The 17,062-nt window shown below is 33.2% G+C and overlaps 2 protein-coding genes across 4 annotated transcripts; both read right to left on the reverse strand.

Annotated features, from left to right (window-relative positions):
- Positions 1 to 2,572: 2,572 nt before the first annotated feature.
- LOC102624235 (protein OXIDATIVE STRESS 3 LIKE 4-like) lies at positions 2,573 to 4,158 on the reverse strand. 2 transcript variants are annotated; one of them, XM_052435826.1, is made up of 3 exons: positions 3,863 to 4,158; positions 3,390 to 3,737; positions 2,573 to 3,256 (listed from the first exon to the last, which is right to left on the reverse strand). In XM_052435826.1, exons 2-3 carry the CDS (start codon positions 3,623 to 3,625, stop codon positions 2,779 to 2,781), a joined length of 714 nt encoding a protein of 237 aa, XP_052291786.1. In that variant the 5' UTR covers positions 3,626 to 3,737; positions 3,863 to 4,158; the 3' UTR covers positions 2,573 to 2,778. The 2 variants fall into 2 exon arrangements, with proteins under 2 accessions (XP_052291786.1, XP_006483550.1); XM_006483487.4 differs by having other exon boundaries at positions 3,390 to 4,158.
- A 6,139-nt stretch (positions 4,159 to 10,297) lies between these two features.
- LOC102623951 (exocyst complex component EXO70A1) lies at positions 10,298 to 14,236 on the reverse strand. Of its 2 annotated transcripts, none has more exons than XR_008052727.1 (2): positions 11,303 to 14,236; positions 10,298 to 10,670 (listed from the first exon to the last, which is right to left on the reverse strand). XR_008052727.1 is itself a non-coding variant. In XM_006483486.4 (2 exons), exon 2 carries the CDS (start codon positions 13,628 to 13,630, stop codon positions 11,567 to 11,569), a length of 2,064 nt encoding a protein of 687 aa, XP_006483549.1. In that variant the 5' UTR covers positions 13,631 to 13,775; positions 13,918 to 14,236; the 3' UTR covers positions 10,943 to 11,566. The 2 variants fall into 2 exon arrangements, 1 of the variants encoding a protein (XP_006483549.1); XM_006483486.4 differs by lacking the exon at positions 10,298 to 10,670 and having other exon boundaries at positions 10,943 to 13,775; positions 13,918 to 14,236.
- Between the last annotated feature and the right edge of the window lie 2,826 nt (positions 14,237 to 17,062).

Consider the following 17,062-nt stretch of genomic DNA (forward strand, 5'->3'; position numbering starts at 1 on the left):
GGGGACGGGGATGAGGTGGAATCCCCATCCCCTACCCATTTCCCCATTTTAATTTTTAATTTAATTTTAATTTTTTAAAATTATTAGTAAATAAATTATAAAATTTAAATTATAAAATTATAAATATTGGTAAAAATAAAAAATATCAAAATATTTATATTATTAAACTTTTAGGCCTAATTAGCTAATTAAAGTTCTAAATTTTTATTTAGGACATTAAAAAGACCGAGTAGATTCTATTAGCCAAACATTTTTTTTTAATTTTGATATTCTTTAAATATTTTAAACTTAAATCTATTTTTTATTTAATTTTAGATGTTATAATTGTCCACAACGAATCACAATTTTAATATCTAATCTAATCTAATCTAATATTTACTTTTAATTTGCTCCGATTTAACTATTGTGTTGTAAAGGGAATAATTCACATTTATAAAGTGCCCACGCCACCATTGAAAAAGTTAATTTTGAATCTAAATTCGATTTTATTTGTAACAATTTTGTATTAGACTATTAATTTGTTCATGATAGTTTGTAAAATAAGTTTGTATCCCTTGCATGTTGCGTTACTTACTAATTTAATGTATGTGACTTTTGTAATAAATATTAATGTAAGATATATTTCGAACTTTATTTTTATTTGAATTTTTTATTTTAATATGATTAACTCAAAATAAAAAAAAATGTATTAGTTATTCGGGGATCGGGGACCCTCGGGGATCCCCTGTTATTATTCGGGGAGGGGATGGGGATTCTCTCAAGTAATTCTGACGGGGACGGGGAGGGGATGGGGACATACGCAAAATATCGGGGATGGGTACGGGGAGATCGGTCCCCTCCCCTCCCCTCCCCATTGCCATCCCTAGTGGCGGATGATCTTTTTTTTTTTTTCTCATTTGTTGGGAAAAACAAACGGAAAGTCTGAAACCGATCCGAATTCCATTACCCACGACGTTTCTCTTCTGGAACCAAACCAGAACCAGAAGTGATCCTCGTAAAGAACTGGCTCTTATGTTTACAGTTACACACCAAAGAGTCGAATGAGAGCTGAAGTCCCCACTAATCAATAATACATACATACATACATACATACATGTGTGCGTGTTGTATGTGTGTAATGTGTGGGTTTGCCAACATTTATTAATTACTTTTCAGAAACATTGTGGATGGTTAATAAATTGCTAAGATGTAATTAGAGGTCCATAGTTAAATAAATTGCAAAGATGTAATTAGAGGATCTTATCTTTTTTTTTTTTTTTTGAAGGTTTAGAGGATCTTATCTTATTGATTAGAAAATGTTTTAAAGTATTCACATGTGCATATCTGTTGATTATTATATTATTAATTCCACCATAAACTTAATAATTGTATTTCATTTTCTTAGAAACAAGACGAGCGGTGGTGGGTAAATCAACTTATGGGGCAGCCGTCTCATCATATCCTTATTCGTGGCGTGTTGAACTTGAATCACTTCGAATGCAACCTGTTCATTATTATCATTACCAAAAAAAAAAACACATACACACTAATTTAACCCTTTTATTAATTGTGTAATGTGTTTAACATAAATTTTGTCGAAAAAGAAAAAAGGAAAACCTCATTTAACATATTTTTTTTTAATATATTTGTGGTAAGATATAAGTATTTTTAGAATAAGATAATATAACACAGTTCACATGGATAAAAGAAATAAGTCAAAATATAATATAAATAATTGTGTCATAACTAATTAAATTCACTTGTGAGTTTTTTCTCTTTTTTTAAAAAAAAAAAATTATATACATACATACGTGAGAAAACTTTAAATATAAATACGAAACAATCAATTATTTAAAGGGATCACTGAGTGCTCAAATCGAGTCCGCATAAAAAAATGTGTCAAATATTGAGCCATGCAAAGTCCGAACCAATTACATGGGGGGGGGGGGGGGGTTAGTCAAAGATAGATGGCCACCGTAAGCGAATTTATATGCATAAAGGATGAGTGGTACAAGAATATGAGGAATGTGCGTGCTGGCGGCCACATTAATTAATGATCTGCTGCAATGAGGCACACGGTGAGCCTGCAGCATCCAATCCACGTGCTGCAAAAGATGACAAATGAAGAAAAACGGTTGTCTGTCCACTGTTGACCGGCTTGGCTGGGAATTGTCCACATGCAATGTAAAGAGAAGCGAAAAATATAAACAAAACAAAAAGAAGAAATTTTGCTCTTTCCAATTCCAAAGAAGATAAAGACGATGAAGATAATAAAAAAGTTCCTTCATTTAATAAGCCATCATTGGCACTTGGCACGCAATCTTCTTCTTCTTCTTCAACACATCCAAGAAACAGAGGGAAATCAAAATTAAGTTTTGATTGCAAAGATTTTTTTTTCTTTTTTTTTCTTTTTTGTGTGCATCACTTAAACCTGTTATCTTTAAAAGGTTAGCTAGGTTTTAGACCATATCTTTGAACATCCTCGACTCCGTCCAATAGATAAAAGATGCTTGTATATGTAACAGACGACCAAAAACCCAAAAAAAAATAATAATTCTACATTCTTAGATGCCCACATCACAAAACAATGCAATAACATCAAACTAAATTATCCATATCCATTACCATAAAAAGAAAATAGTTTTTTTTTTTTTTGGGGGGGGGGGGGGGGGGGGGGAATTGGTTGATGGGCAATACATATACATATATTTGATATTTCAATAAGAAATAAAATAATTTTTAGTAAAAATCTTAAAACCTAATTATTAGCATAATTGTAATAAATAAGCTGCTATTAGATTAATCTTGTTGTTCTTCTTCTTCTTCTTCTTCCTCCTCGCCTAGATCTGCAAGACAGAAGCAACTGTGGGACTTGTAACGCATGCTGTTGTTGATCATGAGTTTAAGCCTGCTCCCATATTGATACTGCTGCTGCTGCTGCAGCTGGTGTTCGTCGTCATCGTCGTGTCGTTGTTGTTGATGTTTGTCAATATCTCCTCCTCCTCCTCCTCCTCCTTCAGTTTCTTCTTCGTCGTCGTCGTCGTCGTCGTCGTGAAGTACGGGGAGGAGAGGCATGGATTTACGGTTACGGTGCGTGGGAGTGGAATAGAATAATTTGCGGGACAATCTGTTGGCAATCAAAATCCTCCTCCTCTTATTGAACGGATTCTCTTCCTTCTCCAGTACTTGCTTGGCTGCCCCGCCGCTGCTCTCCACTACCTCTGCTAAATTCCCAAACGACTTCGATTTCCCGCCGTAGTGATTCGATAATCCTCTCCTGCCGTTGGTTCATTCATTCATTCATTCATTCATTCATTCATAGATATCACATCACATCACACCACATGCATACTAACTAATTTCTCGAAATAAATAATGGAAAAAATTAATATTGACAGTAATTTAATTACTTGTTTAGAAGCGAGTCTTCTAATGAACTCATGGAGAACTTGTTTCTTGTCAAACCCCCACCCCCATCTTTCTCCTTCGAGGACGATACGACGCCGTCCTCTTCTTCTTCTTCTTCGCTCTCCCCCGGTGCCCCGATGGATGATGAGCTATCCGAAAGTTCATCCGATCCGTAAGTCCTCCTTATTGGATCCCCAACGATGTCGTTTTCGCCCTCGCCTCCGTCTCCTCCGTTCATCAAGAACAAACACGAGGACGAGCCAGCTTTTTCGTTGCACTTATTGCTATCCTGAGCAGCAGCCGACGCCGATGCGGATGATGCAGAAACACCGCCGCTGCTGCTTCGGTCTCTGACGCAGGCCGGGGAGGAAGATGACGCGGACACGGACACATCCATGTTATAAGTGGGCCCCATCAAAACTTGCATAATGATGATGAAGTTGAAGATGAAAAAAGGATTAAATGGAAATTATACCATTTCTGCTCTCTCTAGTTAGTCGACCACCACCTCGATCGATCGATCGATCGCTTTGCAGCAGTTGTGTTGTAAGCAAAAGGACAAGAGTGGTGTGGGTGTGGGTGTGGGTGTGGGTGTGGGTGTAGGTTAAGGATATAATAAATAAAACTGCTGAGTTTGAAACACGGCTTTGCCTAAAGACTATAATAGTTGCTGTTGTTGTTGTTGTGGTGGTGGTGGTGGTAGTTGCTGTCTCCAATAACTATTTACCATTCTTTCTATCTAATCTATAGACTCAGAGAGAGAAAAAGAAATGACATGAATCAGCAATTAGGATAAAAAGAATTAAAAAAAAAACAAAAATATATTATCAACTTTCACTTTTCGATCCCTATATTTTCATATAATTTTAAACAACTCTCTGTCTAACTCTTAACACATAAATTCTGACTATATTTAATATTCCTAACACTGCAACTACTTATTGAGAGGACTGCCTTTTGCTTGGATAATCCTCACGTTCTCACCTCATCTTTTCAGGAAACTAAGGGATTTATTCTATGTTATTACTATGGTTTCATATTTATTTACAGTTATTTTCGTCGGTATCATACTCAATTTTCATTGTTAATGTTTATTAAGACTGGTCCCAATTGATTTTTAATTGTGGTATTAATAAAATTATGGTACCAATTTACTTAGTTGATAATGAAATAAATTTCGTTACTGAATAAGTGCCTCCCTTAGTTGATAATTTAAAGTAGCAAAAGGTAAGTGATTTAAAGGCCAGGGGTTTGAATCATACTCATCGGAAACTAATCAAGGAGGAATTATTTTAATCATGTATGATGTGGTTAGTTAGGATGCATGATAACTAAAATAAAATAATGATAATAGTAATAATAGCAAACATTAATTAAAGAGATAGATTTAATTAGGTGGAATAGTTTCACCGAATCATCATATTGATGTAATAATACTATTTATAGTAAGTGGGATCTATCACTTTAAAAATTTGAATTTTATACATAAATCACATGTGTAAATTTAGTTTGGATAAGATGGGATTTTTTTTTATTTTTTACTTTTATTTTTATCAAATGGATATTGAAATAGGGATTCATATGATAAAATGATTACGATATGCTCTATATGTAATTTCTCTGAAAAGCAGGGACTCATATGTTACATTACCCAAAACAAGATTGTATGTATATAGAATTAGGGTGCTGTGTGGATGGAGATGGAAATGGGCGCCTTCTTTTTATTATTATTAGTCTTTTCCCTGCCAAATAAGTGGATAAGATTGATTTTATTTTTATTTTGATATTGACAATTAAGTATTCTTTCCACTTTATTTGTAATTAAATTAAAAAAAATAAAGAGAGAATAATGGGCAGTTTGTTTGATAATATTATAATTTTAAAAATAATTATTGTTTGTAAAAATATGAAGGTATATATAAAATTATATAAAATATAAAATATCTTTTTAAAATCATATTTCGAAAGATGTTTTTTTCTCTGTTTTTTTAAAAATGAGGTGATTTCATCAAAAAGAAAAAATTATTACAAACTAAAATTAATTTTTAACTTTTTAAAAAGACTGAAAAACAACCTCAAACTGGGCAAAGAAATAAAAATAAAAATAAAATAAAACAAGGGGATGGATGATCTTTGACTAAATAGAGACCTACGTATAATTATGTTGGCGGCCAAATACACACTACGTAGAATATTAGTTGACACGTTCGCGATGACGTGGCGGGGAAAGGGACCAGGCAGGGAGCACACGGTTTAGACCAAACTCCGAAGCCATCAAAAATTTCTTTTTGGAAAATAAATTGTAATAATAACAATTTTCTCTTTCAAACTTATCTCTATCAATTTTCAATAGTTTCTTGCCACGCAAAGATGAGACACCACCAGGTGAACCAATTTCCATTAGTTTCTTCTTTACTCATTTTTGTAAAAGGGAAAAAAATTCAAAAAAAAAATAATCATGCCTCCTCGCTAAATTTGTTCCCAACAAGTTTCAAGTAATTTCCTTAAGACTTTAAAATGGACCAAGTAATTTCCTTAGTAATGATTATTCATCACATTTAGACAAATATTGGTCGGTCCCCTTTATCATGTTCGATCATCTGTAGAAAAAAAAAAAAAGAAGAAAATATCTTATCCTCTTATCCTCCTAAGAATCTCAATTATAATGATCAACCAAAACGGAAAAATAAAAAAAAATAAAATCCAAGAGAATTGACAACACCAGCTTGCTTAATTATTTTGAATTCTTCGTTTGGGTTAACGCACGCAATCATGGAAAAAAAAAATCATAATACAAATGCATGAAGAAAGTGGCACAGGTCTATTTAAACGAAATTTTTACATTGAGGTGAAAGTGGAAACCATAATTAATTAACTATAAACGTATCTAAGTGTTCTAAATTATTCACTAAAATTGAAATTATGATCAAATAAATCATCATAACTTGAACCATTATTGAGTTTGATAGAAAGTCATTTCTTTTCAAATTCGGAAAAAGTTATTTTTTAAAATATTTAGAAAATTTTTAATACGACTTAAACACATATATATATTGACATTTAAATTGTGTTGCGACGAAGGTTGTTCTAGATAAGATAAGATCGTGATTAGAAAAAAAAAAAAAAAACTCAATTCAATTGGATTATGATTATTAAGACTTCGTTTGGTACAACTTTTCAAGTAGAGTTTATTTAATTAGAGCTTTTGTTGTTAGTAGAGTTTTTAAAAATAGAGCTTTTACTCAAAAAAATTTTAGTTGTTTGGTTGTCAATAAGAATTTTTATTAAAAATTTATAAAATTACTTTAATAGACAAGTTTTTTAAAATTATGTTATGAAAAGAATAAAATAAAATTATATATAAGTATAAAATATTTTAGATATTTTAACATTTAAAAAAACATTTTCAACTTCTAATCCTAAAATCCTAAAATTTGAACTTTTACGAGTAGAGACAAAATAAGAACCAAATAACAATAAAAATTATGATAAGAATTTATGAGACTAAATAAACACTTATAGTCATTAAATAAGTCATATAAAAAAAGCACTAAACATAAATGATAATGCAAATAGCATAATCCGAGAAAAAATCTTGCAATAATATAATTAATCTATGAATAGATGAGGCAACCCATGATTTTTTTTTTATTTTTTTGGATCGAAGCCAATCTATGGGTTGACTGGTCTACATTTGACTCACAATTGGCTAATATCGAGCTTTGTGATAAGTATTTATAAAACAAATAAAATACGTGTTAATTAGTGGGTCACAGCCTATCAAAATGTACGGACCGAATATTCTGAGTGGGTGATCCAGTTGTTAATATTCTGTAATTAAATTCCCGAAGCTTAATTAATTTAATATTTTCCATAAGAGCATTGAACAAGGCCACAAAAGCCAGTGGGTAATGGGAGTTTAATTTCTTTTAATTAATTTGTAAACTTTACATAATTGGCAGACAGATATTCTAATCCCATATTAGTAAACAATTATTAAAAATTTTTTTTAAAAAAAATGTGAGATTAAGGGAAATGGGGTCGATGGGGGAAGCGACCAATGGCTGCATTATTACTCTAATTAACACGTTACCTAACCCATCTTATCTCTTTAGATTGTTTAAAATTTATTTTGGTGGTAGCAAATCGATCCATTATTCTCTATTAAGTGACTGGGAGCTGTTGATATCCTCCAGCATCTTCATATGGGACCGGCCAACTAGATGTGTTTCCTTTTCTTTTTCTTTTTTTTTCCTCCTTTTTCTTGGTTTAATATTTTAACTAACAGATTTTATGATTAAGCAAAATGGATTGATTGATCGATATAATAATTTGTATTGTTTTCTTTCTGATAAGTTGTTGATAACAAAAAAGCATGCCGTACTATAGTGTATTATAATAATGATAATATTATTTTTACAAAATTAAATTTGTCTCTTAACTGATGTGATATTATATGATATTGTATTATGTAAAGACGTCCAATTTCAAATGATTATTTATTAGTAATACAAATTTTTTTGGTCTAAACTTTATAAATAAAAATCAATTTAAAAATATTACACCGTGTCAAATAAAATGGTGATGAGGTACCTATTTAATGAAATCATCTCATGAATTTTAATATGCTCATAAGTAATGAAATATACGTTTGATAATATTTTATTTATTTATGTTTTTTGAATATTGAAAATATTTTATTGCTTGCTTGCGCATATAATTACATTATATGTCGTCCCAATTAAAAATTTTGTATTTTTCCAAAATGCATCAACAATGACTTTCTTTTTATCAATATTCTCAAGACTTTTTTTTTAAAAAAAAAAAAAAGTTTGAAAGCCTTCTTATTAATCAATAGGATTCAACGACACGTCTTGGAATTGATTAGTCAAAATTCTCCAAAAATTCCATCAAAAAAATTGACGTCGAGTTGTCACCGCATTGAAACCTAACTCAGCTAGTAGGAACGTGAGAAGCTGATCACCACCGCAAATGTTTACTTTTGTGAAAACATCTTTTCTTTGCCGTCGTTAAGGAAGACAAAACCATGCTTTGTCACGTTAACATGCAGCAATTCATTTCATGCTCAAATTCCAATTAGTCAAATTGCTCAACTGGAGTGGACCTTTTATAATTCCTGATTAAAACGATACCAATTATAAAGCTTGAGGGTGGCAGAAATTCACACGAATTAAGGATACATACAAGTGGCTTTTAATTAACAATAACAAGCTGAGCTTCTCATGGGATCTGTCTATTTTTATGTATTTAAAAATCAATTCTCTGCTTTCTTCAATTTTATTTTTCAAGCCGAACTCAAGAAATAATAACAATCTTGGACGCTTACAAGTACTAGAGGTGATAGAACCTCAGAAGTCAGAGACCCATTTAATTCGAGTAGAAATGGATAGGGATTGAGCATTTCAATTGACTAGATTTTTTTACCTTCTGGGACGGGCTCGAAAAAGACAATCCTAAGAGTTGAAATTGTAAACGAAAAAGAATACATCTTTTACTTAAACTGGGCAGTTCTTATCACAATCGTTTCAGTTGTTTGTTCGGCTGTTTTTAATCGAACACGGAACCAAATTTGTGATGCATGATTATTACACATGGACATACGTAATCAGAAACTTTGGGCAGTGCAACACGTTCACTGTCATCATTTTGAATCTTCCCCATCCTCAGTTTTATTCTTTTACAGCTAATTTTCTTTCTATTTTAAGCTTTGTTTTTACCCATTTTTCAGATTTGCACTTCTTATTAGAATTTGACCCATCTTCGGTGGGCCAGTATAGTGCTTAGATTCAACAGACAAATTGTCAGTTGAACGGCTGAGATTTTCCTGGGCGGGGGTTCTCATTTCTCAACCTTTGAAAGGAATTGTCGAGTTGCTAATGGGGACAAGATGCGTGATCCCTTACTAGTACATTAGCGTTTGGTAAGCAAAAGCAAGCACTGATGGTGGATATACCTAGAGCAGGTAAAACGGGTCATCGGGTCGTGTTTGTATCGTGTCAGTTTTATGTCGTGTTAAATTTAGTTCAACCCAAACCCGACCCATTTAATAATCGTGTCAAAATATTAAGACTCAAACCCGACACGAAAAAATAATCAGATTACCTAATAACCCGCTTAATATCTATATATTTAACAAAAGTTACATCAAATATTTACACATTGTCATATATACGTATGTATATACATACATACATAATTTATCGATATTATAAAATATACATATCTACCAAAATATTACACATTTACACTATTGAGGTTTTAATTATATATATATTAATATTATAAAATATACATATCTACTAATATTTTATACATTTACACTATTGAAACTCTAAATGTGTTTAAAATTTTATAAATAAAATATTGTAGTTATATTCATCTTTTTAAAGAATATAAATAAAAGAGAAAATCATCTATAATATTTGAGTTTTGATGATAAAAACCTGTAAATTATTTTAAAATAGAAAATATAATCGGGTCATTGATCGAGTAAATGGATCAAGAATTTTAACCCTAACCCGATACGGAAAAAAATCGTGTCGACCCGGACCCAACCAATTTAATAATCGTATTAAATTCAACAACCCATACCCATTTATTTGTGTCGTGTTCGTGTCGGATAATCGGGTCGTGTCAAATTTTACCAGCCCTAGATATATCAAAGGCGAGGGCTTTTATCTAGATGGCACGCAGGCTACCTTTGAATGAATAGACCGTCTTTACTGGGGGTGCTTTTTTTAAGTATGCTTATTCGAGGGCTTTGATCCAAAAGCACTTCCTGTGCCGGTAGGAGCGAGAAATCAAAACCCACAAGCCCATGCTTGCACTCAAATGCACGCACCAATTTTCCTACTAATCTTGAGGAATTTTGACCAGAATGTGATATATAGCAATCAACTCCTGCCGCTTTATTTTATTTTTTATAAGAAGAAAAAGAAAAGCAAACACCACACAAAGCAACTAAAGCTAAAAAGAGGAAAGTAATTCTAAGCTTATTGCTATTCGTTTGTCATACTTTTCCCCCGAAAGAAAAAAGATAGGCATTTTTGGTTTTTCACGGCTGCTTGGGAAAAACTGAAGTGAATTCAATTTGCTGTGTCCGTCTGTTACAAGTAAAAGACGAGGCATTTCGGTCTTTTCGTATTTTCGAACATTTTGGGGATCTACACTTCAATACTTCATGCAGGCAGTAGCGTTTTATCAATACTGCTTACATATTTTTCTGCTTTTCTCAATTACTTCATGACCAAATTTTCTGCAACCTTAAAGAAAATAAAGAGTTGGAAGTGAAAAGAAAGAAAAGAAGAGATCATCCCAAGGCTTAAAAACCATAAATAAACATGATAGAAGCAAGAAAAACATCAATAGCCAGCGAAGTCTCAGTAATATGCTCCTACCGAAGGAAAATTATACAAAAGCAAATGAGAAAATAATGAGGTTTAAAGTCAATATAATAGCGGAAGCATGAATGATCTATTGCAATAATCAGCAGATAAACAATTGTCTTACAATAAAAGAAAAAAGACTACAGAAATAAGCAAACATATTATTGTCATTACTGTTTCATTATTTTCATGGCTGGGCTTCATTACTAAGCTCAGAGCAACTGCCGTCCAGTACAACAATGAACCAAGCAAATCCTCAAGGCCTCAAGCCTTTATGACTGACTTTGGAAAATTGATGAGTACTTAAATTCAGTTACTGCTAGACCTGTAGATGCACTTTTAGTGTTTAAATCAAAGAATTGTACACAGAATCTAGCAACTTACAAGGTGTTTAATTCAAACTAGCCAGTAATTGAATAAATAATGAAATAAAAATGGAATAGCTATCGCTGAAAGTATTATCTACGAACCCATACAAGAGGATCATATACTCGTACATTGGTTATTACCTACATCTGGCAGTTTTTTAATCCCATGATATGCAGAATCACCCAGGCTGTGAAGAGTACAGTCGATCCCGTTACACATGAGCAACTTACAAAATTTCACCACATGGAGAACAATGGGCAATTGGTTGGCCAACTTTGGAGGAACTTCCTTCTTGGAATGCATGAAATTCATTATTTCCAGGCCCCTCAAGTCATATATATGTACATGATAAAACTATACCCATATTTGAGGACTAGGTGCAATAGAAAAACAAATACTGGGAATCACACAACGGCGGAAGCAGTACGGCGAAGATCTGCCATTCCATTGTCAAACTTTCCCGCAGGTGACCTGCCTTTGAAACTGCCATATCTCCCAGGTTTCGGCTGAAAAAGAGAGCCAAGCATTTTCTCCAAAGTCTCCACTGTATACTTCGCGTACTTGCCAGAGCTTGCTTCTTGCTCCACCAAGGCCCCGTAATTCTGCATATAGCTGCGGTAAATAGGTGCAATAGCCTGTGTAATAAGTTGAGACGTTTTCTCCCTCAGATCTTTGTCTAAGATAACCCAATTTGACTGTTTCTTATACACGTCATCCAAAGCATCATTGAATGCTTTAAGCCTTTTCTTGACAAGATCACGAGCAGAGGCACGCCCTCCTGAGAACATAATTAGACCTTCTCGGCTTAAATGACTCGGAATCTTTCCCCAGCTGTCTCTAAAGAATATAGTAGAATAATAGTCCTTGTATTGTTCATGTTCTCTTAACCAAGAATCCCCCAAGAGATCACCAAGCTTTGTGCCCTTCAAACTCTTGTACAGATGGCAGTGGTTGTTCATTGCAAAAAAATGGGATAAAGTGGTGTCATCATAAGCTTTCAACCACGTCTCCAGATTCTGCTCAATGGCTTTGACGATTTTCAAAACCTCATTAACGAGGAGCTTCTCTTGAAACTTCTCGTGCTTCCAACTTCGGTGGATGACCAAAACCTGGGTCAAAACTGGCTTATAATCATCTCCGAGAAGCTTATTACAGTACTCAGTGATAAAGCTCACCAATCGGGGAACACTCCCATCCGGAGGTGGTGGGATCTGCCTCTGTAACTCCACCTGAATGAGAAGTTCCCCGAAAATCTCAGCTGCACCATTAATCACCCTATTGATGAGATCCCTAGTCAGGTTTTGAATTTCAACACATGCTGCCCCACCAAAAAGCCGGTTAAAATCAGTTCTTAACTTGTTAAGAGATGCAAATATATCTAATAGCTTAAGAAGCTTTATCGGGTCTTTCTTACTCTCCGTAACAGTCTTACCAAACTGAAGGAATGCAAGCATCCCTGCCTGTGCAGCTATCTTAGCAAAGCATCCCATCCAAATATCTTTCCCCATCCTCTCAAACACATCATTACAAAGATTATACTCAGCCTCAAATAAATGCTTCACAGCAAACTCCAAATGCCTTCCCCACTGCGCTATATACCCCTCTATACTCTGCACATCATTAAATTCTGCAATAGATATCTCAAGATAATCCAAATCAAGCGCCTGCAAACTTGCTCTGACATTTGAGCTACGGACTTCAACATAAACAGAAATACATTTGTCAAACCTATTATTTGCAATCAATCTCCCAAGAATTGCTTGCAACTTATGAATGACGGACACAGGTAAAGGTGAAGGTGCAATACACGCTTGTTGGCCCAACGTTGATGGTGATGACATCGGAAGAGGAACACTATTTTCTGTCAACAGTTTACGAAAATCACTCTCCAATTTATCTAATGCAGCATCCAAAAGCCCACCATCAAGACGTATTTCCACCTCGCCATTCTCCAATTCCCTAAGACCCTTCAATGACTTCTTTAAATTCAACAAATACTTCTCATCGGCCATGCGATTATCCTCCAAATACTCGACAATATCCTCCAACCACTGTATGGCCAACCCACAATTATCCCCCAAAAACCTCAACGCCTCCTCCAGCCGTTTCAACACCGACAAGTACCCAGGCAAATCATTCCTAGGATCCGATAACAAGGATTTCTCCAACCCGTGAACCGCATCAAACACCTTAAGCACCGCAGCAGCAGGACCCACAGCACGATTAATGTGGCCCCCGACGGCAACGAGGGCATCCTTGTCAGCACGAATAGGCCTGACAGCAGCCTCTAATGAGGGCAATCTTTGGTTAATGTCATCCAGTCGAGGACCCGCTCTTTCAAGAGCTAACGCCAGAGATTTCGATTTCTCTAAGCTAACCTTCAATGCCTTTCTCGCAGATATCAAATTCTCAATCCCATGATTCTTATTATTACCACCCTTCACGGAATCACTAACAGACTCGGCCATTTTGATCTTAGAAACCCTAATAGTGGAAACAGAAAAAAAATTGATCTAATAGATTTTCTCTTCGGAAGCTAACCGGGGCTCGTGTACGAAGAAATCATCTTCATGGGTCGTGATCGTCAAGTGTTTGGTTTGACCAAGCCGTGGACTAAATCAAAACCAAACAAAAAGACTTTTATTTTAACCAGAAAAATAAAATCAACAACTACAACCGCCGAAAAGAAAAGAAGAAAAAACAACAGGGTGAAATGATTTGTTTGAAAGAAAAAAGGAGAACGAGAGTGACTCACTTGGTGGGCTGTGTAGACCCGGCGAGTTGATTTGAGTTGAAAAATGGAATATTGAAATTTGAATAGGTATGGGGATTGTGATTTAGAATCAGAGAGAAAGAAAAAGAGGAGAAAAGGAGGTGGGAAAAACAGAGAAACCCTAGATACAGATCAGAAGAGAGTGGAGGAGTGATAACTGATAAAAGATAAAACTTTTCACAGTCCTTTTTTGCAAATCTCCGACGAATCCAGCCAAAGTGTATGACAGTGGAGCGTTTGCTTAAGTTAGCTGCCTAGCAGCTGCCTCTCTCTCTCTCTCTCTCTCTCTCTTTCTCTCATCTTTTCCTTTTATTTTTTAATTATTATTATTATTACTATTATTACTACTACTACTAGTAACATTTGACTTATTTAAAATAATTCTTAAGTTAATGTAAATTATATTATTATAGTCATCTAAGATCTAGTTAGGAGGATACTCTTGGGTGCACTGTCTTTCATTTTTTTTTATTACATAAGATTATTACTCAGATTACAACTTATATTATATGAGAGTATAACTGATATTTATAAATCAGACTAATACTCAATATTTAATTGAGGAAAGAAATACCTCCATAATACTTTTGTGGGGATTCGAAATGCTGCCCTCCAAGTTGGAGAGCAGCACTGTCTTTCATTTTGAAGTACCAATCAAAATTTAATAATTTTATGATGCTCGAATCTTGTATACGGTACCCTAATCATGCCTCAAATTAAATGAATAACAGTCTCTGAATAAGAATAAGTTTTAGGCACTTAACACACACCACCAAAATAGAGTTTATATTATTAAATATTATCTAAATTGTCACATTTGAGTCCCAACGTGGCATATAATGTTTTGATTACTTATGAGGTGCAAATGCTACATCCATGCCAAAGATTATTCAATATTCTTCAATTTGCGATTGTTTATAATGCAAGAAAAACAACGTGGGGTAGTTGGGAACTGAGAATTAACAGACTAATTAATCCATTTTGTTATTTGTTAATTTGAGATTGATCACATAATTAATGTGATACAAAGTACACCTTTACCTTACTTGTTATTAACGTCGTCGGTAGATATTTCATAGATTTTCAGAGTTCACACCCACCTAATTAGGTGACAAAAAAAACAAAAAACAAAAACAAAACACAAACAAGAGTAATTAAATATGAAAATAAAACAAGAGCATAAGAGTTTGGGCCTTTTGTTTTCTTGTGCCGGAACAAGAATCCAATGGTGAAGAATAGAATTGAGATCATGACTCGATCACATTACACTCATAGCCTTGATTGGATTGGATCCTCTTTTTGGAGAAACTGCGATGCCACCTGCATCTAGTTATACAACAAATGGTTGTACGATTTGATCTTTGATGAGTGTATTTGTAACCTTTAGGTAGATTCGAAACAAATTATTGTGTTTTAATGAACACTTTTTCAAGAAACAGTGAAAATTAACATGCCATTATAACTGCATCACTCATAGTCACAGCTACCTTTATTCAAAGAAGATTTGCTATCGGGCTACTCTAAATAATAAGCCTTTTTGACTGTTGAATTTCGTAATCCAACGCAATTATACTCAGTTTTTTCTCCATTTTTTTTTTTGTAAACAATACACCAATAACATATAGAAGAGTTTTAAGAGGTCTCTAAAAAGATTTATAATGTAAAATATCAGTAAATTTAAGTATATAAATGTAAAATAAAAGATCAAAATATACCAAAAATGTTGTTTTTATTTTATTTTTAAATAATATTATTGAGTAATCTTTTCCATGAACAAATGACAATGTTATTCACGTTATAATCAGAATACTAATATATGACCATGTCTGGTCTCATTATTTGACAACTTCAATATTATTATTAGGCGGTTCAAAGTTGATTGGACAGGTATTTGGTTTTTATATAGTGGTGGCAATGTTGCTCACTGAATCGATTATATTTTATAAACGTGTGAGATTTAAAGCTAATTTGGGATTGTGATGTCTATGAAATAAGTTGATTTTGCTATGCATCTAAAATTAATTGTTGATTAAGAAAATAGTTTGGTGTCAGTAAATTGTGTTGTTGCAGTTACTATAAATTTAAAAGGTAGAATACGTGTATTTGATAATTTTAGTCGAAGTTTAAATTACTTTTTATCTATATATTAGGATTTATGAAAAAAAATAATTATTTGTTTGTTAATGTATAAGATTATAATAAAAAATTAAAATATATGATAGACTACTTAATAAGTTATTTATAAAAAAAACAATTATCTACCTACTTTAAAAATTAGGGTAATTTTTAAAAACCTCCCCTGAAGTTTGGACTTGTTGCAAGTAGATGGCGAGAATTGATTTATTTGTAAAAAACCCCCTACCGTCAGTTAATTTTAACATTGACCGTTAGTTGACATTGCAAAGATAATATTACCCTTAATAATAGTTTGTAAACAAAAATAACTAAAAAAAACCAAAATTGTTGGCACAAAAAGCACAAACCCTATTTTTTGACAATTTTATCCTTGTCAATTCCAAAGATTTACAATATCATAGGTAAAGATTATGACTATTTCATTTTTAAGTTTTTTATTTTATCTTTCTTGTAAGAACTTTAAGGAAATATCAAAAATTTAAAGAGAATTTTTCAAGTTTTTAATTTTATATTTTTTATGAGAACTTTAAGAAAATATCAATAATTTAAAGAGGGTAAAATAGCCAATAATTTTTTTTTTTTAGTTATTTCGTTTACAAACTATTGTTAAGGGTAATATTGTCTTTGCACGGTCAACTAACGGTCAATGTTAAAATTAACTGACAGTAAGGGGTTTTTTACAAATAAACCAATTCTCGCCATCTACTTGTAACAAGCCCAAACCTCAGGGGAGGTTTTTAAAAATTATCCTTAAAAATTACTATCAAATAAAGAAATTTATGAAAAAGCTTTTAGAAAATTTGACAAACATTACTACTTTTTATAAAAACTTACAAAATAAGCAACCTAAAACAGTTCAAACTCCAACTCCAAACCGACCATAAAGTTAGGCTTAATATTATTTCATCATTTATCACCCTCACTGCCTTCAACCACTGGGAATTCCTACGCTCCATTAAATGTTAGGTTTGACGTCTCGAGTCTTGACCAT

Source organism: Citrus sinensis, chromosome 1 (assembly GCF_022201045.2).
Source record: "Citrus sinensis cultivar Valencia sweet orange chromosome 1, DVS_A1.0, whole genome shotgun sequence".
NCBI lineage: Eukaryota > Viridiplantae > Streptophyta > Magnoliopsida > Sapindales > Rutaceae > Citrus > Citrus sinensis.